Source organism: Rhea pennata, chromosome 13, assembly GCF_028389875.1.
Source record: "Rhea pennata isolate bPtePen1 chromosome 13, bPtePen1.pri, whole genome shotgun sequence".
NCBI classification, from domain to species: domain Eukaryota; kingdom Metazoa; phylum Chordata; class Aves; order Rheiformes; family Rheidae; genus Rhea; species Rhea pennata.
In genome coordinates, this window is record NC_084675.1 from 17,279,865 (window position 1) to 17,306,107 (window position 26,243).

Consider the following 26,243-nt stretch of genomic DNA (forward strand, 5'->3'; position numbering starts at 1 on the left):
AAGAAAAGAAGATAAAGTTATATCCTTTTTGATGCCTGACCAAAACCAGATACTACTTCCTATCATGAATTTTCTTGTCATTTTGAACTGAACTAATATTTCTGTTAGCTACATATCACAGTTTGCATGTAAGGACATCTAATATGATCATGCACTTTCATTTCCACATTGCGCACATTCAACAACAAATAGATACCGAACTATTACATTAATAAAATGTAGACTTTACAATATTCAAATCTGGCCTATCTCAGGTTACTAATCAAGGTACACTTGTATTCCACAATTTTTTTCGTCTTACTAGTATACCATTTTCTCTGGAAATACAGCTTTCTCTGGGAATACAACCATAGAACCACAAAGATAAATAAGAATCACTATTTTAGGTTTACCTTATGACTGTGATTCCAACTGTTCAGTTTTCATGAAGGTCTCATAGTTAAATTCTGTATGCAAAATGTCCCTTAGATTGTTCTCAGATGAAACTGGAAGATCGTCAAAAGCATTTTTAAATCCTACTGAACTTTGAAACGTTGTTGAAAATGCTATTGTGTGGAAGGAAGGCAGATAAAATTCTTTAAATTTCTAAAAATAATCTTGGTTAAAAACTTATGGATTTCAGAATTTTAAACCATTCCTGTAACTTTGTATGAAAGTGATCTACTGAAAATTTTAATGGAGATCTGTCTTTAATGACACCAGAAAAATTAATATTTATTCGTTCACTTGAAGGATCTGGTCCATTCACAGTTGGTAGCAGCTCAAATACTCATTTACTACATCCTACTGGATTAAAACCACAGCCTCAAGCAAAGTGCTTTAATATAATGCTGAGGTAAAAAGGGAATGAATCATGAAGGCAAGATTTTCACCTGAAAAGAAACAGGTGTAGCCTGTGCAAACATGTTCTGACAACTGCTGAAAAATTATGACCTGAGAGCTGTTCAGAATTTGCTCATACTCCTAAATTGTGATTTCTGACAAATAGACACATGCTCCATCAAAAGGATGAATCAACATTTTACTGTGCATCTGGATGCTTTTACAATATATCATGATTATTTCTCTCTTGTCCAGATAACCAGTACCAAAATCTCTGTCAGATAAATCAGTACCCAAATCTTTTGACAAGCAATGACCATGATTCAGCAAAGCAGATAAGCCTTTGACTGATGTTAAGGACACGTTAAGATTTTTGCTGCCTCAGGCTTGCCTGTGGAATTATATGACCAAACTTACATCTATGTTTCCAAGGGAGAAACTAGACAAATACATTTAGTTTTGATGATTTGAAGTAGATCTAACAGAAAATGGGATTAAGATTCTAACTGACATTTATGTTATTGTGAAAACAACAACCACTTCTAAATGTCTTCTTGTTTTAATTTATCCACTTTCTGGCAGGCTGTAGAATTAATCTTGGTCTGAAAGTGTTAGAATCATCAGAAGAATTAATCTGGAGGATTCCTACAGCAATGGATCAGAACGATCTCTTTGAAGCACTTTCTGCTAAAATACAACACCCAAAGCAAGTGACAGAAGATTTTAAGCAGAATGGATTATTTACTGCCCTGTCTGAATGAACATGACGAATGATATCACTGTAGTAACTAAAATACAGACCCATTCTTTCTCTGCAGTGCAAAAAAATGGGTAGTAATATTACATACACATAAACACACACACACAAGCTGGAGAAAATGGCAAAGGACATCTTTGACCCTTTGAAAGGGGATGTATCCTCCATTTGCCACAATTTTTATTTGAAAAATATAGTTGAATTTCAATATGCTTTGAAATAATTCAGTAAATAACATGAGCGGCCAAATTATCAAAACTTGTGACTTCTTTTTTCTAATGAAAATATTCTGAAAAGTAGGAGGTTGTTCGAAGTACAAGGGAATAAACATTTGTGACAAGTATCATAACTGTTGGAGTCTGATTCTTAAGTTTCAAAGAGGCAAGTGTGGGATTTCTGATTTTTTTTCCATAGAAACTGAAATTGCACTGACACACTAAGCTCTGTCAAACAAAGTCTTCGCTTTTTCATTCACAGCACAAATATTTTTACATGAAAGGTAGCATTTCTGTTCAGTGTATAATGTATACATCTACATATATGTGCCCACTACTAAGACATTCTTTTTCTATCTAATCTGAAGTGTACTATACCCTCTCTGCATTCAGATACTGTAATGCTGCTCTTTATATTTAGGACAAAATGTATGCTTTATGTAATACAGATGCTTGAGATAGGATGTTAGACTGATTATTTCCATGTTCTCATTAAGCACAAATAATGGAATGTTTGGCACTGAATAATTAAGATTGTAACAAGAAGAAATCTAACAACTAAGTATTTTTACAGTTCTATTGCTTCTTAAATGAGTAAATTCCTCGAGGTCTGGCATATCTCTCCATTCAGTCACCTATGAAGTGTTTCAGCTGCTTTCTGGATTAGAAATGAACATGTCATTGAAGTTTCCCTTCCTGAGAGAGTATGGTCACAGTGTTTTTCAACACTCCCAGAAATAGTCTCATGAAAACTGGTGCCTGGGGAAGCATGAGTATTTATCTCCAACAGGAGATAATTCAGTAGCTGTAATTTCTCAGAGGAACATGCAAAGTGATGGGGGTAGCAGGGCAGAGAGAAGTTCAGGTTGCTTTTTCTAGACAGACATGCACACCATTAGTGGGAAGTGAGTGAGCCATACAGGTCAGTGCCTCAAACAGTGCATAAAAATGTTACCCAAAGGAGTTAGGGCACTTCATAGCATTTGTGTGACTACACTGCCATCTCGTGCAGTCTCCAGTGATTACAGTCACTGTTCAACACTGGGATTAGTTTTTTTTTTTGTTGTTTTTTTTCCCTTCCCCTTAAAAAAACCTGCCAAAGGACGGCAAGGGGAAGATGCTGCTACAAATGCTAACAATCGCGTTTAGTTACACAAATACGTATGAGGATGCTGGCACACGGGTACGTGATCAAAAGGACTATCAGCGGTGAAGGCAGGTAGTTCATGTCAGCCAAGTAACGCCAATGCGCGGCGTGCTTCTGTCCCAGACGCACGGCAGGACTGCCACGACTGAAATTCCTGTAATTTGCTCTCATATACTTGTAGCGCCTCAGTCCTTGGAAACGGCTGATCCGATGGGATTCGTGCCACCGGATGACCGAGGTTTGGAAGAGGGGCCTACGAGCCGCCTGGGCGGCCGTCCCTAAGGGCGGGAGTCTCCTGGCCGCCCCGCGCTCCACGACGGCGCGTGGATACTTACACACGGCAGCGAGAGGCTTCGCCTGGAGCAGCCGACGAGCCACGGGCCGGGCGGGCCGTGCCCGCGGCCTCCTTCCCCAGGCCTTTCCACCAGCCTCCACCGCTCGCCCCAGGAAAGCTTTAGGAACGGTTCATCTTCCGCTGCTTTCTGGGGCTCGGGCTGCCGCCTCGTGGAGGGCCCAGCCCCCACCGAAACCTCACACGCTCCAGCCGCGCCGGGAGGTTTCGTGCCGCGCCGGGGCTCCTCGGCGGGAACCCCCGGTAACGCCTGTGAGGGCGGCACCGCGCCGCAGCGCCGGCCGCCGCCGCGCGGTGGCGCCGCCGCTCCGCCCGCCGGACTACACTTCCCAGCGTGCCCGCGGCCCGCCGCGCCGCGCCACTGGCTGGCCCGGCCGGAAGGGGCGGTCCCGCGCGCGCCCGCCGGCTGGCGAGGCGGCGGCGGCGGCGTTGCGTGGAGCCCCCGTCCTAATGGCGGCGCTGAAGTACGCGGGGCTGGAGGACACGGACAGCGAGGAGGAGCTGCCGCCCGGCTGGGAGGAGCGGACCACCAAGGACGGCTGGGTTTACTACGCCAAGTAAGGGAGCGGGGGAGAGGCGGGGGGAGCCGCTCCCGCCCCCGGGGCGGGGAGCAGGGGCTGCCCCGCTCTTCCCCTCGGCGCGGGGGAGGCGGGAGCCGCCATTTCGCGCCCGCCCCGCGCAGGGCGGAGCTGGCGGCGGGGGTCGCGGCGGCGGCGGCGGCCCCGTGCCTCTGCGGCTCCGTTGCTGCGTTTGGTGCCTTCCCGGCTCCTGGGGGCGTGGAGAGGCGGGCTCGGCGCCCGCGGGGCCTGCGCTGTGCCGCCTCCGCAGCCCGAGGGGAGGGGATTTCCCGTGGGTCCCGCCGCGTAGGCGGGAGGTGGGGGAGAGCGGTGCCGACCGCAGCCCTCGCCTCGTGTGGGAAGGGCGGCGGAGCGGCTCGAGGCGCGCCTGGCCGGGCGAGCACGTTGGAGCACAGCTGCGGCCGTGTTGCAACGCGCCTAGCGCTCCCGAGCGCAGCTTCTGTGCAGTTCTCGTAGTTTTCCTCTTTGCAGGAATAGAGACGTGTGCAGTAGAACATGAAAAGAGTAAGTAGTCACCCTCAGCTCCTCAGTTTACCACAAATTTGCCTTTGGCACCATCTGCGCTGCCACTTTGAACACTGTCATATCCGCACCCGTTACAACAGAGTGCTCACAAGATTAACTCAGTGGAATATACATTAATACATTTTGCTTTCTCTTACGGTTTCCGATAACCGTGGTGACCTTGGAGCCTGCGTTTCAGTTTGTTTAAAGCTATAAGGCTTACTCCCTTCCATAGAAAGGAGGAAAAGGATAGTGCAGGCAGCCTGCCTTACCTGTAATGAGCTGGCTGCTTTCTCCCAAGCTTTTATCCACAAACACTAAACAAAATGCTTTTTATTTTATCTGATATTTGGTTTATAAGCACTACTAAGCTTGTCTAGTCAATTGCTGATCTTAGCTCGAGTTCCTTATACAGCCTTTCGCTTTAGAAGCCCCTTCAGAAGGGAATCACTAGGTGATCTTAGAAAACGTGCAAAATAGTGAGGTATCACTTCTTAGGATTAATTGTTCTTGCACAAACAATTGATTCAATAGACCTGGTTGTTAGCTGTTGTGAAACTGAATTAACTCCATTTAAATTAATAACAAATTCAATCTTTGGCACCTAAGAATCTTGCCAGTGTGTGTAAATACAGTTCAAATGAAAAGGCGTTGTGCTATTGTTGCCTTTAATATAAGCTCCACACCTGTGTGGTACCTTTGCAGGTTCTGAAAATGTATTTTTAAACCTCATCAGCGATATGACCTATAGACTGAGCTACAATGGAGTTACTTTTATTTAAGACTTTTAAAGGTCTTTGTGATGAACCAGGTGTGCATGTGGCTAGTTACCAAAGCTTGGTGGGCGTGTATTTGTTTATTTAAAGATATGAGGATCTGGTTACGTATCTTGCATCAGACTAAAGCGAGGAACACTAAACATAAGGTAAAATACAACAATTTTTGTTTTACAGGAGGAACTCAAGATCTTATTTATTTTTAGAATGTGAATGTCCTGAAATTAAAGTGCTGCTACAGGTCATCCTTTTAGTCTTAGATCATTCAGGTCTGATTCCTATAATAGAATTGCTGTGTGCTGCTTACTGTTTATTTTCTTAGGCTGAAAAAAATTGCTCTTATTGCATGTGCTTTGCTGTTGGTACCAGATCTGGAGTTTAGTTCTTGCTTGTGTATGCATTCAGTAGCTCTGCCTGTCTTTATTTCATACTCAGGCAGCTATCAGCTGTGACACTCTTTCAAATAATCCCTGCCTGACTCTTAAACACTTGGTTATTGTTTAAAACTTTATCTTTTGTCAATTATTTTAATATCAGACTGATTTTATCACTTTGGTTCCGTTAAGACCTTAACCTTGCTTGTATGTTTATTACTTTGCTTACTAGTGTGCAGTACAGAAAACCTTGTGGCACAGTTAATTAACAGTTAATTAAGTTACAGTGATTTTAAGTGGAAAAAATGATCTCTAAGTTAGATGTGATGTCATTGTCATCCATATTAAATAAACTGTCAGCCCTTCAAGGCCTTCAACTTCAGGCAGGAAAGCATATCAGAAGTTGCTTGTGTAAAGATCCAAATTTGTTTACCTAACAGGTTACAAATCAAGATCATTAGAAATGAATTTTAGAAAGGGGCTTTTGTTGTTTACAAACTTCTAATGTTATTTTCATTAGGTACTGATAGTCTTTTGTTGCTTCTTTTATCCTTTTCCCTTCCAAGGGCCACTATCTTTAAGAGAAATTGTCTGAGTCTCTAATTACTCAAGGGGTTTTCTTTCTTGTTGTGAGCAGCAAAATTTAGATTGGAAGTCAAACATTTGTTTGAATTTTTATAAACTCTTACATTGTTGCTAGTTATTTTTCCCTCAGAAATGTGGCAAAATGGAAGTTTGATAACTTCTCACAGCACCTTTGAAGTCCTTTAAATAAAGGATTGATTTTTTTTTAAGAAAAACAAGCTATGTTCTGTGCTGTATTAAAAAAAAAGCCCTCTGATTGAAGTGCATCAGAAAGAGCACTGTTAGGCTGTTTTTAATCTTTCTTAATTTTTTTTTTCAGTCATCTTGAAGAAAAAACACAGTGGGAGCATCCTAAATCTGGAAAGAGGAAACGTGTTGCAGGAGGTTTGTGTTAAGCTTTTGTAATGTAATGAAATTATATTACAAGCAACAGTCCCAGTCTTTACAGGAACTAGATTTCACCTTGATCTCATTGCCCCTAGGCACATAGTTGAACCCAGCCTACAAAGTGTAGCTGATTTCAGTGGGGCTTTACCTATGTCTGTGTACAGTGATCAGTTTGCGTATTTATAGCTTTCTTGTAGTGCTGCATAAAGCTGAAGTACCAGTTCCAGGATAAAGGGTTTATTTTAGTGTGGCTTGTAAAGCATAATTGCAGGGTGGAATTCTTAGACTGGGTTATGATCTCTCAATGCCCATCAGATAGTATGTATAGTTGGATTATATTTCTTGTAACTGCCTGTCAAAGAGTGGCACAAAGGGAAGTTCCATTAATTGCCATCTTACTCATTTTTCCTAACCCTCTTGAACCTCTGTGTCAGGACAGGAGAGAGCATGGGTTTGCAGGATTCTTCCAGTGGCATATGAGTTATTAAGGGTCTTACCTTAAATTAGAGCTTCCTAGAAATTTTTCTGTGGTGTTCTTGGGGATATTTCTGAAAAGAAGAAAAATGATGCTGAATAACTTAACGTTACTCTACCTAATCCGAGCTGGAGAGTGATTTTGGAGAAAAGTTGTTAATATGATTTTAAATAGCTTAACCAACCAGGATATTTGAGGAGAAAGCTTGACTGAATGTGAAGAAAAACATGTATGACAAAGGAATTTGTTACATCTTCAGGGTTTTGTGTAAAAGGACAAATGGTAAAACTTAAAAAAAAAAAACTTTAATATTTTAAATAAGATGGTATTACATGGATATTGATAATACAGAAGGGAATAGATCATGAAGACAGAAGTGGATATTATAGAAGGATATACCAGGTACTAATACACAGTTGACTTTGATAGTTGTCTTTATCTTAGCCTGGTAAAGAATTAAAGCCATTAAGGAAGGACTGTTTTGTTGATGAGACATACTAGTTTTGGCATTGGTAATGTGAGTATAACTAAATGGAATGTTCTCAGTAGAGCCTGAGTCATCTATAATAAAATACTTTTCAGATAGACTTTAAAATACTGGGAATACTATCTGTTACATGTTTTCTTGGGATGTTTTACAAAAAGACTTATTTTCTAAAAATTTGTTATTTTTGTTCTCTTCCCTATCCCTACAACCTCGATTTAATGTATCCCAACCTCATTTCAGTGTTCTGCTCTTCCAGCTGATATGTGGTATATTTCCATGTTGTTTAGTTCCGTATTTTATCTGTTTATTTTGTTAGGGTAGATACTGAACTGCATGGAGTATAGGGATTTGTATATGTGACATTCTAGGAATCAGGATCTCATTTTGTTGCTTTGTGCTATAACATTAATCCTCAAAAGAATTTTTAGAGTATCTCTATAATTAATAGACTGGTCCTTACAGTTGTTTCAGATATCTTGCATACGGTACTTTTAGTAGAGATCAATTGCATGGTGATTAGGGAAACAGTCCTCCTTTCAAATTCTAATATTCAAATGCAGCAGGTAGGTACATTACGTATAGAAATAGTGTAGACTTTTACCAACTTGTGTCTGAAAAATCACTTAAACCTCAAATCTGACTGTGCTTTAGTGCCTGCAAAAAAGACGTTTTATCTGTGTTTTCTAGGTCTGCCGTATGGATGGGAGCAGGAGACTGATGAAAGTGGACAAGTCTATTTTGTGGAGTAAGTATGTGAAAATGTAGGGTATGGGCAAGTAGATGGGCCAACTATATTTCATGTTTGGTAGCCTTTTTGAGTTATGATACAGTGATATCAGCTAGTATTACAAAAACTCATAAGCAAAACATTAGAATTTAGATAAAAATTTTACAGATTTAGTAATGTCTCAACACCCACTTGTACTTTACTGAATTCTTCACATGCACAGAAATATTAGTTGGGTGACAGATGAGTGACTTGTATATGAATGTCTTGAAAATGTTGTCTGTTCTCAGGCAGTGTTTATGTAGGTTCGTTTTCTTTGTATAACTTCGCATATAACTACTGTATATACAACTTTAAGTTATCTAGAACTTTATGGTTGATTATAAATGTTGCAACAGATCTTAAAAGATACAGGATGAAAACAAAATTGCTGCAGCATTGACTGATATGCAATCTGAAGCATAGAAAGAAAGGAGAAGACAGAAATTAAACTAGAGGAGATTTTTAGAAAGCTAAGGGAGGAAGGAGTTCAGAGAAGCAGAAACATCTTTCTGCAAACATTTCTGTATGGGGACACTGCCTTTCTGTATTTTTTTAATTAAAAGGTCAAAATGGGATGATTATCTTAAACTGAATTGTAAAAATGAAGAATATCCACAGTCCAAAATTTGAGTGTGGCCTCTCTGTCCTATAAGTAAGGATTGAAAAGTGAAAGTTGCTGCAAAGTATGTATTTTCAGAAATTTTCTGAAAAAAGTTGTGAAGTACTTGAAAACAAATCTTAATGAATACTATCACAGTTGGAAAAATGGTTAATAAATAAGTAATCTAGATAATTTTAGCAAAACTGAGGAGAAAAAAAATTGGAGGGAATGTAAGTAGTCCCCTGGAATTGTATGCAATTGTGGTGGAGATAGAACATTTAAAATCTAAATGGAGAGTACAGAGGATCAAAACAATTGAATTTGTGTTCTTTTACAGCCACATAAACAAAAGGACTACTTACCTTGACCCAAGATTGGCATTTACAGTTGAAGATAATCCAGTAAAACCTACTACTAGACAAAAATACGATGGAAACAGTACTGCAATGGAAATACTTCAGGGTTGTGACTTGAGTGGAAAAGTGGTTATAATCACTGGAGCAAATTCAGGAATAGGTAGGTTAACATTACACACAAGGTGAAGTACGACTATTTTTATCTTACAGACAGCTCTGACATGATGAGTTGTTTCTCAATCTGTACTTGTGGAATTCAAACTTATTCTATACAGATGTTCTTATAGAACCTTGAGCTAGAAAACTTCGCTCAAGTTTGTGTACAGCTATCCTAAAGATGTGGAGAAAGTGGAGTCCAGAGGAGAGCCATGGAAACGATATCAAGTTTTGAAACAAATTTTATCTAGAAAATTCCTATAGAGGCATTTTATGTTATGTAAATATGTGAAAGCCTGCTGTGAAGGCAAACAGTGTCTTTTTATGATCTTGGAGTTAGGACAGGGAGGAAGGCTTGTATTGCTACAAGAGGGTTCCGATAAAGTGTTCAGGAAAAGTTTCTAATGGCAACTGGTGAATGTGGGAAAAGATCTCACAAGCAGGCTGTAGAATCCTTATCTCTGAAAGTATTTGCAAATCAAATTGATGATGAACTTGTGCCTGAATGGCATGAGTGATACTGCTCTGAGGCAAAAAAATAGTGTTTATATCCTTCTGAAATCCCTTTTAATTGCATTTTCTATGATAGTTTCAAGCTGGTTCATAAAAATCCATTTAGACACTTACCTAGTCAAGGTAGCTGATACATAATGTTATTTCTGTAACTGGTGAGTAGTTGAGTGATTCTTATTAGCTGCTTTGGTTTCATTTTTATAATGAAGCTTTGGTGCTTAGGGGCTTTGCTAGTCTTTTCAGAAGACAGAGTTTCTTCTCCAATTTAATTTACTAAACTGTTTGAATTTTCTGTCTGCAAACTGCACAGGATAGCTGTTTTCTATTCCTGTGGCCTAAATCCAGGAAGGAGCCACAAATATTAAAATACAGGTGTGATTTGGTGTCAGATTTGAACTTTTCTGGCAAATCATGAGATCTACCTAAAGATAAATAATTTTCAATCTTAGTTTTGTTTATTGTTTGTAGTTTTACTTTGTGGGGGAACTTCAGTAATACTGAAATAGTCCTTTTATAATCGTAATTTGATGTCTTTTAAGAGTAGGATCTGACTTGAATGTGTCTGTAAGGACATTGGAAGAGCCTGAAGATTAGCTGTGCAGTGGGTTAATAGGAGGACATTTCAGTGAATTATCTTGGTCTTTACCCCTTAATTATTTGAAGGAAGTGTCAGACTCTTCCTTGCAGGAGTCTGATAAAAAATTTAGAGCTTTATTGTAGCTTACAGCTTTATGCCTTATCAGCACACATCCTCCAACCATTGCTTGATGTGCAATGGAACTGTAGGTTGGTATTGCAGTTAGTGTATCAAGTGTACTTACCTGTCTCAATGAGGAATTAGTTTTTGTTTTCCAGGAAGCTTTACATTCCAGATTTTTAGTACAGCATGTCTTTAAATTGCATCCAGCAGTAGTATTTGATCTTTATGCAACTGTTTAGTCTCAGAATATTTAAGAATTCCTGGGCTCAAATATGATTTGCCTTCAGCAAGAGCTATCTTGAGCTACCAGTCTTGCTGAATGAAAGTTTCGTATGTGGTGAAAGATTATCCGAAGATGTATGATGCTATTGTCAAAATTTCTTTTTTTTTCCTGTTTCTGCCTTTAGTTGATAATCTGTGTTAATTGGAAGGAAGTAAACATGTCTTTGCACCAAGTCTTTGTTGCCTGTGACTGTTGACTGTAAGAAAAAACTATTACATGTCAAGAGCATCTGAAATGACAGAGGACTGCCATTTATTGGTACCTGTTTGAGCAAACTGATCAGCTGTCTGGGTAGTGTATTTGCTACAGTGTTGGCCTGGTCTTTTCTTCTATATAACGTTAAAAAACACATGTTGGTGTGTGTGTAAGTTTTTGTGTGGTTCAACTGTATGCAAAATTTTTTGGCCTCTTAATAGATGAGGGCAGCATATCACCTCTGGTCAGAACTGTACCGATGACAGCTGGAGCATTAGTGAGGTAAGCTTTGGGCCTGCGCAGCAGCACAAAGTTAGGACATAAGGAGTCCCAAACTATCAAGTTGATGTAAGAAGGACATGTGGGTTAGGATAGTGTTATGACCTGTGTAACTCATCTCTTGCACAGGACATTTTGCATTTCTTAGACCTATTATCCTGGGCTCTGTGCCTGATATTATTTACCAACTGCTATGCAGCAAGGACTAAGGAGAAAAGCAGTTCTAGGATTTAGGCTACTTATGTATTCTAGCTTCTTTTTTTCCTATATCTAAATCACCTCTCAGACCTCAAAGGAAGGAGACAATTTGAGAAAGACTTGTGTTAGGTGTGACTTCTGGTAGATCTATGTGAAGGAAAAACAAGGTACAAATACCTTGGTGTTGTGTGAAGAGAGCACTTTCCTTTTGGGCTTGATTAATAGTGTTCTTAATTTTAACATACTTGGCAGAATTTGAAGTTTTTTTGAAACTGGGTTGTCAGAGTCATTAAAATGTGAGTTTTAGCTTTACTCTAAACTGTGCTTTGTAACTCTTGGTAAAATGCTGTGAATGTGTCTGTGTCATATAATGGATCATAGTGTAGCGATCCCTATGAGTTTTAGCATGTCTACACAATGCTTTGGCTCTCCAAGCAGAGCACTTCCAGTTTTGGAGCTTATTCCCAGTTAGCTTTGAAATTCCATGTTGTGCTTCCTTTTATATTGTGGATCTTAGTTTTGAACTCTTTGTGTATATTGGAGAGACTGTTTTCCTCCCTGAATATTTTGAGGAGTAAGTAATTATTTATTTTCAGAATACTAACGTGCTCTAAGTGGGAAGGGTGAATATTTTCAAGTAAATATTGATCAGGAGAAAATGTTTTTCATTAAGCAAAAAGTGATTAAAACAAAATAGCGAGGTTGTTGAACATTTGCACCTAATGTTGAAAAAAATCAGTAAGCTGTTTCATTCTTATCCAAACTCATTTCAAATATGTATTTGAAACTGATTTTATAGTCTCTGAAAATAGGTCATTTACATGTTGCTGAGAAATTCTTAGTTTCAAAATGGGTGGAAAAATATCAAGGTAAAAGTGGTTAGATAGCAGTCTTTCAAAATGCAGAAAAGCACATTTTGAATTATCACATTGCTGGATGCCCAAAACAGGTTTGGAAAATGAGGATCCCTTCAAAGACAGATGAACACAGAAATAACTTTATTTTTTATATTAATCCCAATGCACTGCTTTGAAAAATTTGAAATAGATCAACAGATCATGGAATGATATTTCAACTGACTTAATTTGTGAACCTAATAAAAGAAATCCAATGTACCTTCTAATAAAGGAATCCAATGTAGCTGTTCAGAAACTTTTTTTTTTCTCTTAGGAGTTAAAAAAAATCTCCCTATCTTCTGAAAGTAGAGAGGGTTACTTGGTTATTGAGGAAAAACGTCGGATGATTTCAGCAGAAGTAGAGTAAAAGCATCACCTATACTGGCTTCTCAAATGTTACTTTATTGTCATTATCTTCTCTATCATTTCCCTAAAAATAGAATGATGCTCTGTACTCTGTGGTGTTTCTGGATAGATCAGAAGATCTGTTCAGTTCGAGTTCTATTCCTTTATGCTAATAAAAAGTTATGAAGAATTCAGGCAGTCTATTTCAGAGAACTGAATGCGGAAACAAAGTGATATTTTCTATAATTCTTTCTGATATTTTCCTTCCAGTTAGGTCCTTTTTAATGTTTGGCTTCTGATGAACAGCTAGCCATGTTTCTCTCTTTGCTTCCATTTATTCCTATTTCCTAAGAAATAGAAATATGGACAGTATGAATGTGCTAGATCACATATCCACTTTCTTAGTCCTTAAAATTGCTATAAAAAGTGCTTATATACTTAATTTTTTAGTACTTTTTTGAGTGCCTCATTAGTTTTCATTAGCAACTTGGAAAAGGTTAATGAATTACTCAGCTCTTAACATATAAATTGATATGCTTAAAGTGAAAAGTTTTCTGAACATCAGTTAGGCTACAAAGTTTCTCTAGTCTGTACTGTCTTTTCTATGAACAATCATACTTAGTAGTTTTTCCACTAGAGGGCCATGTTGCTCTTTGAGAATCTTAAACAAAAGAGACTTGGTGGATTTTTTTCTTTTTTTTTTGGTAATAGCTTCTGGAATTTTGTTTATGTTTTCTTAATAATTGGTGCGAGGAGTCAAAATTTTAAGCAGCATGTTGTGTTTCTCTAGGTTCTGTTTTGTAAAAAGATAATGTATTTTCAACTGCATTTGTAAGCAATCTTCTCAAATCTGACATTTTTTAAGTATTATTTCCTTTTAACATCAGGGAGACAGTAGTATAGCTAATGTGATTTTGTGTGAATTATACAAATGTTGCTGTCTGTGGTTCACATAGCTACATGACCTTGAAAAACTGTATGTCCACGAGCTTTATTTTCTGTGCTGAGTGCAGTTCAGCCTAACCTATTGTGACTGCTAGAGTACGCATGAGTAGTAAAATGTAACTAGTATTGCAGTATAGTATGAAGGGACAAAATATGTATATTCTGTGCAGTCAGGCAGATTCTACAAAAATTTTTTTTAATGCATTTCCAAGATTTTATTACAATGCTGTATTAATCATAATCAACCTATAGCTCAAACTGCAAGTCTAATTTTTTCTGTATCAAAGGCAGAAGAAATCTGTTAATTGGTTTTTGAGGGATGCTTGGATCAAACAGATTATCTCAAGAAAATGAAAAACATTTGGCTTTGAGCAGCTTAATTTGTTCAAATACTGAAGAAAAAATCCAGAAACTTTACCCATAATGTGAGTTGCTATACTACTATTTTTGATTATGCTTTGCAAGAGATATCACAACTTTATAATTGTGGTGATATTTTTAGCTTATTTTTTAAATTATCTGTTAATGTTTGGTTTGGTTTGGTTAAATGGACTTCTATTTTATCTGGTATTTTTACTGCTGTGTAATGTAGACGTCTCAACAAGGAGAGAAGTTGTATAGTAGGTACTATTAATCGGTACTTAAAAGACGAGTCAATGATCCAATCTCTAACTCCATATATACTTCTGGTGTAAGAAATTGTCTTTTGTTTCTTGTACAGAGCTTCAGTATTAGTAAGCGCTGTCATACTGATGCCAAAGGTTGGGAAAATGGCTAATAAATTTCAGGAGAGGATGCCATCGTATGTTATTTTGCCCTTCCTTTGAGATTGACTTATGCAACCGTTACTGCTGACTTAAATTGCCTTAAACAAATATAACCAATACTTGAAGATCAGGTATATGAAATCAAGAAAATATTCAGTTATGCTCAAAACAGGTTTAGCTTTATCAGAACTGAGCTGTAATAGTCTGTATTCCCACCATCAGGTACCATAGTTGATTGCAGTGAGGGCTTGTATATATACACAAACATAACTGAATATTGTGGAACTGTAGAAAGTAACATTTTGACAATGGATAACTTGATAATTTACTCCATATTATTCATCGTAGTAACATGTAGATGATTAGATTTTGTTCACACATGGTGGTGCTTTTGTGATAAATACAAACTGTGTAGCTCTGCAATTTATCATGTGCCTTTCATTGCATCACCTGCACCTAATTCAGAAATCTCCCTCAGATGGGACATTATTTGAACACTACACATCTGTGAGCAATGTGGAATGGCTACCCCTCTTAAATCATTCTGCTTTGAAAATACTAAAATCTTTGTTTCTTTTTCTGGAAAAATAAGAGCAAGGGTTCAGCAGTCTGACATGTAGGAGTGTTAATTCCTGGACCAATGACATCTAAGATCTAATACCATCAGGGTGGGAATAGAACTTTTAAACCATTGGAAGGCCAGGAATCTCGCTTCAGAAAGCGCACAAGGATTTTTTTAAGAAATCAAAAATTGGCTGTTTTATACCTGCAGAGAATAAAACTTTGTGAATATGGGAACCATCCTAGTCATACAAGTTCCTGAGATTATTTGTGGATGACAGAGCATTTTTACTGAGGCTGGCTTTATCAGTCTCCACACAAAGAAGATAACATTTGCTGAATCCTAATTAGACCAATGAATGGTCTCATTTGAGTCAAACACAGATCAGATGGGAGGAATAAAACAGACCCTTGCAGATACCATTGAGAACTCTCATTTTAATAGTATTAGTTTGACAGTCTTAAATATGTTCATTGTCTTTCTCTCTACTGCATGGAGTTTAGAGGACCAAGTCCACAGATGTCTGTTTGAATCTGTCAACAAGGAATTGTTCAGCTCTATTTCGGAACTTGATCACCAATTCTCCTTTAAAATACGTGTATATTTTTCTTTGAAAGCACAAGGCTGGCTTTCTAATTTCTCTGCTCTGTTTCCAGATGAAATAGTATTTAAAGATTATACATCTGGCAGAACTTCTACAAATGAACTGCTCAGATACTACTTGTTGTTTCAGATTTACTTTATGGTTTCCTGTATGGTTATGGAATTTTTCTTATACTTTAGTATCTGAATTTTACCAGTCTTTTAAAAATGCAGTCTGTTTTTATTAGATAGTTTGTGTTAGAAAAACTAATCTTTAAAGAAAATACATCACTGGTCTGTATTGCTATTTTTGAGTTGTATTCACATGCTAACTTTGTACAAAGATCTCTAACTGTAAAGCTCTTTTTTTTGTATGTTATGCAGTGCAAGGTTGTTATATGGTGTGTAAATGGCAAGGAGGTTTGCTTTCTAGAAGTTGCCTATTTTCATCTGTTTCTCTCACTAGAGCAGACAAAAGGGATGGGACAAGTGGGATCAAACTTGTGGCAATACTTCTTGAATACTCTTGCGCTGATAACATTTTCCCAATTCAGTGCAAAGAGCTCATCCTTTGAAGCAAAGTTAGCTTTTGTAAATGCCTGAATTCCATTTGGTTGATAAATTGAAACCTCTGCCCATTTCTGTGAACGATTTCTGTAGGTATTTCTGTTGTAGCTGGATGCTTAGAAAGAAGGGAAGCAGTAGGATTTTAGTAAGGAGATGCATCTTGTCTTCATTGGGAAACTCCTTGCTTAAGCAGTGTGATTGTAAGAGAACTCTTATAACTTTGCATGGTTGTATGTTTTCACACTGGAAGTATTTCATATGTGGGGGAGCGAAGCAGATATTGTTTATGACAGTTTGGGTTCTAAGGTTTTTGTGAGGCAGACAAAGACTAGCAGATAAAAACCTTAGATTATTTGTTTTCTTGACCAAGTCCTAGCTGTTCCAGAGATTCTTTTCACTAGATAGTTTTGTATATATTGGACTTTAAAAAGCATGAGCTGTTCCTTAATGAACATACTTTATATTTTTTGTGAACTCTAGGCTCCATCTATCCAGTATTTCACTACTATAAGAAGCACAGTATATTAACTGAAAAAAAGGACTGCTGGCATGTGTACAGCTAGCATGTGAATGCTTTGTCCTAATAGGATAAAATGGCCTCTCTTGAGAAAAATAAGTTACCTCTACAGAATTATGCTTTTATTGAGTAACTTTTACAGTAGAGTCTTCTGCCAGCATAGCTATGTTTTTTTTGTTGTTGTTGTGTAGCAGGCAAGAATGTTGTTGTACCCAAATTTTTGGGGAATGTGAGTACAGTTTTTCTCCAGAAGAGGCTGGATCTTGCAAAGCAATCTGTCTTTGGCCAGAGTATGTTGTGTGGCTACAAAAGCACTGTTTAGGGAGGACTTTGATGGGAAAGTGCCTGTGTTGATGAATCTTTACCTCATCCTTTTGCTGGATGTTAGTAGCTGTTGGTCATGAATTTGTACTGCTGTATTTTGAAAAATTGAACAACTGCAAAATGCTGTAATTTTTCAAACTTTGAATAATCTTAACAGGGAAGAGCGCCCTCTTTAATTTACATTGCTGCCACTACAATAGAATGTAGTGATACAGAGTGTTTCATGAATGCCATCACTGTTTACTCTGGCTTAATAATATTAAATATGAGTATTGCTCTATTTTGCATAAGGCACCTACTGTCTACTTGTTTGCATGTTGTAAATATTAAAAAATCCTCTTGGACTTACGTAATTTATTTTTCTTATTGAGTAAGCTGGAAACGGTGTCAGATCTTCATATTGCTTTTTCATGTCCATTTTGATGAATCTATTTATTACTTCTGTAATGAGGAGTACACGTGGTTGGTTAGCCAAGTTATTGAACTTCATCAACCTTGGCTGAAATTCACAATGCATGTGAAACGTATTGTAGCATGTAAGAAATTACATCTGGGCTAAAAGATTCAATAGTGATTACTCCTTGTAATGGAATCTTTTCAAAAAGGTTGGGATTTAGCTATGCCCATGCTATACTTTCTGGTATTTATTTTGCACTGGAATAATGTATCTGTAGAACAGGAGCCTTCATGTGTGATGCACGTTTTCTTAACTATTAAGACTTCTCCATGAGGCTTGAAATAACTCCATCACTTTTCTAAATGTCTCCCAAAATATTTAATTTCTGGAAGATTTTTCTCATTATAAACAAAGTTATAATATTGTACACTTCATAGGCGAGAGATTAAAAGAACTGCATGATTCAGTCTTTCTCTGACAACACAAAACTACATGATCTTGTGTCTTCATGTTTTGAAAGCAGACTGCACTGCAAGTATTGTTTGAATAATCTTAACTGTATGTTTGTATTTCTTTTAAAATGCTTGTAGATGATGGGGACCAAAGAGGTTAATAAGTGAATACTGTTTTCTAATGACCATATCTTGTGAGACATCTAGTGCCTTTTTTCTAGATACTGTCAACTAGTTACAGCATTTGTGTGTACACTAATGGATATGTAGTTTTTGGTTTATCACCTGGAACATTCTTAATAACTCTGCCGAGCTGTAAGGTCAGAAGGAAGCCTTTCAGCATCTTGTGTCCCTTTTGAGCTCTGCAGAATTGATTGTGACAAGGATTTATAAGCTTTAGAAACTCAAATCTGAAACAGTAAATCCGCACTGAAAAGGAAGTGAAAGGAAGCAGATGAGAACTTGGGCTGGTAAAGGCTGAAATCCTGAGCTCACTGAAGTCAGTAGCAAAGCTTATATTAAAATAAGTGAGACCAGAATTTTACCCATATTTTACAGAATATGACGACTGTTGTACTGTGAGGAAGATCCTGAGGTTATATCCATCCTAAAGTCTAAGAAAGGGAAACATTTCTAAAAGGCAGTGTGTGACTTCGAGACATCTGCTGCATTCATTTTCATATCTCTTAATTCCTAGAGTTTACTCCCTAACCTAGCTAGGAAGATAGCTAAAAAAACCAAATAGTTTCATCTTCTGCAATTTATTTTACAAATTAATGGTATTTGCAGTTCATGATTCTGTTACTGATTATGCCCTCAGTCTTACTCTTTCAAGAACTCCTTTGCATACTTCTATTTTTCTTCAGGAGGTGAAAGATAATTTTTCCTTCCTTTTTCCACTTCTTCTATAGGCTTTTCTTTTTAAAAGTGAGATCTTTGTAGCCCTCTGTTCAGCTGCATAGCCTCAGTCTTAGTTTTTGTGTTCATATAGCTTTTGGCTGGCTTTGATTTCTTCCTGGAGTTCTACTCTGTGGCTTTTAAAGCTTTCTTTGTTCCTTCAGATAACTCCCTCTGAACTGGTTTTATATGGAACACACTCAAATCTCAATATTTTACATTTTGACTGTTCTTTAAGTTTCTATTCTTTGTTAATGTCCCCTGTATACTAATTAAAAAGTAAAGTTAAATTATCTGGCTGTTATTCTTCTTTCTGCATCATAGTATCTGTATGAGCAAGGATTGCCACAGATCAGTTTTGGATATGTTTATTTAAAATCTTCCACGTGTACTTTGATCTGAGGTTCAGAGAAATGAATGTTACTTAGAAATTTTTCTTCCTATAGGTCCTTTTCCTCACCCCTGTATGTTATCTTTGTAGAAAGTATGGTGTTTGCCGCCTCATTTTTTTTTAATTCTTTATCCAAATAGCTTTACAGCATATTCTTTAATTGAGATTCCCTTATTTTTGATATCTAAATTCAAGCTCATAAAACTTAGGCATTTTCTTCTTATGATTAGTCAAAAAGCTGTCTTTGTGTAAGAAATCCCTGAGTGTTTAAAAGTTTGCTAAGTAGATTTCTAATCTAAGACAACCAAATTACTGAAAACATTAGTATATTGTTTGTTCAGAGATCCAGGAGCCATTAAAGGTTCTATTTCTGTTCTTTTGCCATTGGCTATCATGAACAATATTTCTTGCTTCTGCACATTTGTGTTTTCCAGACATTAGCTGTACTACTTAGGATTTTAGGGAATGTACAATTACCCTTGTTTTACAGATGGGGCAGCTTATGGCTACAGATTTTGACCTAAGTTTATGGATTATATCCATATCATGTTCCAGTTTAAAATGGGAGTTCAGTTCCATTACTGGATAAAAAGAATACTCAACTGAGAAGCAGTAAAATCCTTTAGCAGAAGGAATAATTGAGGTAGAGTAGAAATCAAGGCAACTAGAAATGAATAAAGAAGGCTTTTTCAAGAAAGACTTTTACTTGCTTGGGTCTGTATCCAGCCATAAGCAGTTGCTGAGAGGTGTGAATACTTGTAGGATTTTAACTCTGAATCTAAATTTGAACTATTTTATGCTTTACAGAAATATGGAGTGAAGGCTATATGAAAGTGTGTGAGACCCATTTGGCAGCATGTTTTTGGCATCCTGAATGAGTGGAAGTTGTGATATAAGTTTGGGAGAAAATCTGTTTTATTGTATCTCTTTCTGAATCTAATTTGTAGTCAAAGAAATAGAGACCTGAGCTTCCAGATTTTGTTCTTTATATGTGAAATTTTGAACATTTGTCTCTAGGAAAACAAAATGATGTTTTTGTATCTAGAATGGAAGGCAGATGGATGCTTCATAATGGTATGTGGTGTAGTTTGAATAATGTCACTTGTTAGGCTTTACACACTTAATTTGAAATTTAGTCACTTCCCTGGGGAACTTGTGGACTAGGCAGACTGAATGTGAGAGCAGGAATTGGACAGCCTGAATTCTATGTGATCTTGAAAGAACTGTTCAACACTTGGTCTTGTTTTCCTGGCTATCAGTAGGTGTAATGCTTTTGCCTACTTTATAGTAGTGTTGCAAAGTGTGACTCAAAGTTTGAGAGTGCAATATGGTTGTCACAAGAAACAATAGTTTTTAGAAGATGTCTAGTATGTGTCTTTCCCTTGCAGTTTTTCCTGTTCTGCAAATGTAATTTTTTTTGTAAGCCTATCTATTTTTGACTTGAATGCCCCATCTGCCTTTCTAATTCTTTTTTGGAAGATGAAAAAAATGACATCAAGCACAGCTGTAACTGGCCATTCTCTTTGGAAGATTATTGCTGTTCAGCGCTCTGTTAGGTTCCCTGTGTTCCAGCTATTAGCAGGTAGGCCTTAGGTGCGGTCATATAAACAAATGTTATGCACCAGTTCTAGAGTTAGAAGATGGATGTTTTAATGGCCTAATTGAAACTGAGACAATTTAGCTGTGGCCTTGCATAATAATTTAATGACTTCTAATTCTTACTTGTTTTCCATTCTCCTTTTGTGTATAGACATGTTTTGTTAATACTCTTCTTATTCTTCATCTTTTGTTTCAGAACAACTCCATCTCCTGCCTTACTTTGTATGTCGGAACCGCATGGTGGATCATTTGAGTTACATAACAGCTTCCCATCTCCCTTCTTTCCTTCGTAGTTTAAAGCACGCCTAAAAGGTTTGCCAGTTTTGAACTGGGGAGGTTGGTACCCATTCTGTTTAAATGGATTCCATCTAATCCAGAAAAACTGGACTATAAGAAGGTAACCCAGTATTGTATAAATTCCCAAATCTCCACATCTGTTATCTTGCCCGTTGCTACCTCCTGTCTGTTGTCTCTGTTCGCTTGCACCAGAAGGAATTCTGCAACGGTGAACTGCATCCTTCCTGTATTAAATTATTTTCCCAGGATCCTGTAATTAGAGACTCTTGTATTTTAGTATTTTTTTTAATTGCTTAACTAAACAAGTTATTTAACCTCACATTACTGAAACAGAGGTGGGCAGTGGCTACCAGAAATCAAGAACTGTTGTAATGTTCAATCTGTTCATCTATTCCTTTTTTTCCACAACATGGATTGTGAGCTCTTTAGAACAGGACCTGGCTGTGTATGTTTGATTCTCTTAGTGGCAGCTTTTTTTGCAAAGTAAATTGTGTGCTGTTCGGGACAGGATCCTGTTTTATCATTTTTCTGAAAAATGCCCAATACACATTTTAGGCTGTTTCATTGTTTATGTAACTGTGATATAAATAAATAATTGTTTCTTTTAAAGAACAATAGCTTGGTTCAATTTATGCTGTAGGTTTTTTTTTTTTTTTCAGTTTTTTTACATAAAAGTGAGTATTTCTCATGAAATAACTTGCAGATTGGATGAAATTCCTCTAACTTTATTGATTTTACTTCTTTTATTAACTTTGCACTGTTAAACTTGTCAAAAGGAGACTTAAAATGTGCAACTTTTTTTTGGTATGTTTAATTAGGATTTGACTCACCAGTATAGTACTGCTGGTCTATGGAAGAACAGAAGTACTCAAACTAGGCAACTTCTGGGTGTTTTCTGTTGCTTTGGTGAGGAAAATTGTTGCTGCAAGCTACCGCAGATGCGAAAAGCGTCTTTAAAAGAGGAGAGTGCCAATCTCATTTCTCTAACTCGGAACACTTTCTAAAATCTGATCTAAAAAAATAAGAAAAACAAACCCCAAACCACCCTGAGACACTATCTTGTTAAAGATAAATTTAAACTTGAAAATTCTCTGGGCTTTTATGTGGTCTGAGAATGCTTGTGTAGGAAGGAAGGCATTTTTAAAAACAACAACAAGAAGTCCAAAGACTGTTGTTGAGAACAGGTTGAAAAAAATATATGCCCCTCAAAAATGCTTTTGAAGCCTTTTTTGAAGCTACCTACTGGATATCTGATCAGATATTTTTATAAACCTAGTCATGAATGCAGTTACTCTGGCACTTGTCTGGAACAAAAGCTTCTCAGGATATGTGGATTCCACACTGGAAACTACAGTCTCTTTATGGTTGGCCTTTGATACTTGCTACTAAAGTTAGGAAATCCTTAATGATTTTTTTACGAATGGCTGCTTTGAGTTTTGTTGTCACTACTTCCCTTCAGCTTTGCTATAGAACATCTGTGAAGCTGTAATAGCATGTACGAAAAAGTTGGATTTTGTTTAATTAATAATGTATTCAAGTAATGGTGTTTACAATTATTGCTTTTAAATATACAAAAAAGCCAAAAAGGCCTAGTCATTTATCCCTTAGCGACTAGATGTTTAGGAATAGTTAGCTAATGGGAAATTGCCTGTCCTAAGTGATGTATCAAGTTGGCTATTGAGAATCTAGGTTTCGTTGAGATGTTAGTTTGATGTTGATTTGCATTGTGAGATTTGGATCCCAACTAAGGTTGGGAAGAGTTTATTTTGAAATATAAATAAAAGTATATTAACGTAGCTCTAGTCTAACAGAATATTTTCTTTGTCCTTTATGAATATAAGCATATGACACTCTGAATAAATAGAGTAATTTTAGCTTCCCCCTACCTCCACAAATAAGTAATACAAGTGTCACTAAAATGAGTTTCACTTGTTTTGAAACAGTTGCTAGCTCAGGTTTCTTTTTAAATGTATGTAATTTTTTCATGATCGTTTGACATATCTTGGTAATTGTACATGTGGATGCACTTTTAAATAGAAAGATTATTTATGTCTAGACAATGATGTAGTGTGCTGAGTTGCTGTATATTCAGTTGCCTATCTTCTGCCATGCTGTGATGTCTGTTACAGAGGAAAAAATTGTATAAAGACAGAAAAAGAGGCAAGCTGTAATAAATTCTCATTATATATTAAGTTATAAAGCCAAATGTTAAATTCTAATATCTTTCTTTTAAATGCAACAAATGAGTTGTGTTAGGAAAAACCTGGCTGATTTGCTTGCAAGAAGCCGCACTGTCATATTTAAAGACAATCAAAAGAAAACATGAACTTCTTCAGTGCTTGAAGAAGCATGGGGAATAAAAAGTTCAAACAGACTATTCTTGCAGATGTGATGTTCAGATATGACAGCTTGTATAAATGCCTGCAGATGATTTTAGTAGTAGTAAAGTGCTACACTGGTAGCTTCTGTGGGACTAATAAAACACGCTTTAAGTGTTCAAGAAAAAAATTCTGGGGGATTGGTTCTGGGGGACATACTTCTGTCATTCAATGGATGAAGAATGGCAAAATGCAACATGAGGTGGGTGAGGTGGAGACTTTTTGAAACAATGATTGTGGCCCACAATTTTGTTCTTTGTCCTTGTATGATATGCTTGGTGCTTCTGGGGTCTGAAAAGTGTGAGTTTATATGTATCAATGATGTGTGGATTGTAGTTCAAGAATTTATATGGAAAATATTTTTTGGGTTGTATCAGCATCATCACAGGAAAGACTCATTCTTAGACATACATGGAAAGTAGAATTTTTTTCTGATTATGCAGGAAATATGAGGACTTCTAAACCGAAGAAGCAGGACTCTTTTCTCTTTGGGGTGCTCATTTTATTTATAAGTTCTTACTCAAAACAACCATTTTCATTTGCTTATGGCTACAATCACTGCAAATGACAGATCTGTTGAAAGTTGTGTCCTTGAATCACCAGCACAAGCAAAGGAAATCTTAGTTACAGAAGATTATCTTCCACTAACACATTATTGTTACAATATTCAACCTGAAAATAAGCTTATATGACTCAAAATTCTTTATCCCTGTTTTTGAAGAACAGTTGAATGAGAAAGTTTGATTCATTGTCAATGGTGTTTAGTTCTTTCATGTTGAAATAAATTTGGAGATGCATATGAGTCTTTACCATTTCTGTGTAGTGCTCTTGAAGAGGTCCCAAAAGTCGAAAACTGTCTAGTCTGTTTGCTTAAGTATCAGTAGTGGGGGTGAGTCTGTTTTGGATTATAAAGATGATTTGTTGCAAGTTCTTGAGCAAGTATTTAACCTTTCACAGTTCACTCTCATCTGCAGTGAAATTGGATGTAACTTACCTTTCATTTATATTGCATGTTACATTTTTTGAAAGTATATAGGATATATTGTGATATATTCTCTTAAAGCAGAACTCTACATCCCCCAAATAAAACTGTCTGCTTTTGATACAGGAAAAGTTCTGTTCTGTAAGGTTTTGCTTTCAAAACAAAGGGTAGTGGAAGGAAGTAAAGTTTTCTACTTAGAAAAATATTTTTGTGGAATTTTGGTTACTTCTACATTTAAAAAAAAAAGATTTGAGTGGATGACTACATATTGCATTATGGATTACAGATGAATTGTTTGATAGATAATAACTGTTGTGCCTTATCAAAATGTTAAGGGTTTAAACAGAAAAGGGTTTTAAAAGTTTTTGCATACCTGCTGAACCTTATTTGATGGCTTGAAACTGTCAAGGTTTTGTTGGTTCTGTGCATACCATAAGGAAATTTCTGAGGTAAGATTTGTGTTGTAGAAGCACACTGGCCAAACAGAACAAGGACGCTTTTCTTCCTTTCCTATTTCTTAAAACTGAAGTAAAATTAAGTGCTACATATCGATCTGAGTTTGAGAGGAAGTGTCAGAGGCATGAATGGTCTTCTGAAGAGAACTTGGAGCAAGGAGACCAAAAAACCCAAGGAAATAGCATCCTTGTTGCATTATCCTCTATATCGCTTCTGTGTAGAGGAAATAGTTCTCTCTTGGACATTTTGTACACTTGCAAAATGAGGATGTTTTTCTGCTGTTCTAGAGTTCGCAAGTAATCTGTCAGTATATGAAAGGCCAGAAAAACACAATGCAAAAGACTAATGCTTTTGTTAACTTACTTGGTCTTGTTGTATTTGCTGTTTTGAAAGGAAAGAAGTTTTTCTTCTGGATTCCCTTTAGTTTAGGTTTACACTGCCTGTGATGTAGAGCTCAAGGAAGGCTGAACTTATGATGTCTTTATATCATTACTGAAGCATATATGAAGAAACTTTAGAAAGTCAGGGCCTATAGAGTTCTCCTGTCAATTGAGAGAAAGGAAGAAATGGCTTTGAAGAAAATAGAAGCTTTTAAATTGAGGCCTAAGCTGTTGGAAAGAGATATGGTATCACTGTTATATATAAGACACTGAAAAAACTTTGGAACCATCTGAATTTTTTTTTGGATTTCTTCTTGTGTGTTCAAACTTCCTTACTTGCATTTGGAATAAAGAGAAGTTTTAAAGTATGCAAATGCCTGGTGCACGTTCTTTACTACAGGCTTGTGGGAGGTTTTGTAAATGGATGCTGTGCTGTCTACTTCAAACAAGAAATTGAGTTTCTTTTCCACTTGGTGAATTCCATCTAACTGTTTTATAGAGGCATGTAGTATGGCGGCTTTTTCAAAGTGTTTATTATTTGAGCATGTTGTTCTTCTATTACATTGTGGGGGATATCTGTCTTATTCTTTATAATTGGCTATCCTTAGTGCTCAAGTATGTTATCCTATACTGTTTTTTTCTAATGTGGTGGTTCTGATTTAAAACATGAACAATTAATATATAATGCGTGATAGTGTAGTGTATTTTCTATATGAGATTATTGAAGTTGAGCATTATTTCTAGCAGCCTGCTTTGAAGTCCTAGGGACATGAATAGTTGAAACTGAAGAACAGAACAGCAATACATTGTAGCTACACAATTTCAGTCATACACCTTTTGCCAGTTGTATGGCTAGGTAGAATATAGGTGACAATAGTTTTTGTCAATAGTAGGTTGTACTTTAATGTAGCTGTCTGTTCTACATGGTTTAAATCAGCTCTGCAGCCACGGTGCAGTAGTGCTATGGTACAAAAGTTTAACCACTGAGGGATATAATTTC

At 37.0% G+C, this 26,243-nt stretch overlaps 1 protein-coding gene across 2 annotated transcripts in view; it reads left to right on the forward strand.

Moving 5' to 3' along the window:
• Nucleotides 1-3,700: 3,700 nt before the first annotated feature.
• Nucleotides 3,701-26,243, forward strand: part of WWOX (WW domain containing oxidoreductase) — a 496,680-nt gene continuing 474,137 nt past the window's right edge. For both annotated transcript variants that reach the window (XM_062586320.1, XM_062586321.1), the window contains exons 1-4: nt 3,701-3,850; nt 6,430-6,494; nt 8,147-8,204; nt 9,167-9,345. In XM_062586320.1, the coding sequence (XP_062442304.1) occupies nt 3,744-3,850; nt 6,430-6,494; nt 8,147-8,204; nt 9,167-9,345 (409 nt within the window). In that variant the 5' untranslated portion in view covers nt 3,701-3,743. The remainder of the gene's footprint in view (nt 3,851-6,429; nt 6,495-8,146; nt 8,205-9,166; nt 9,346-26,243) is intronic.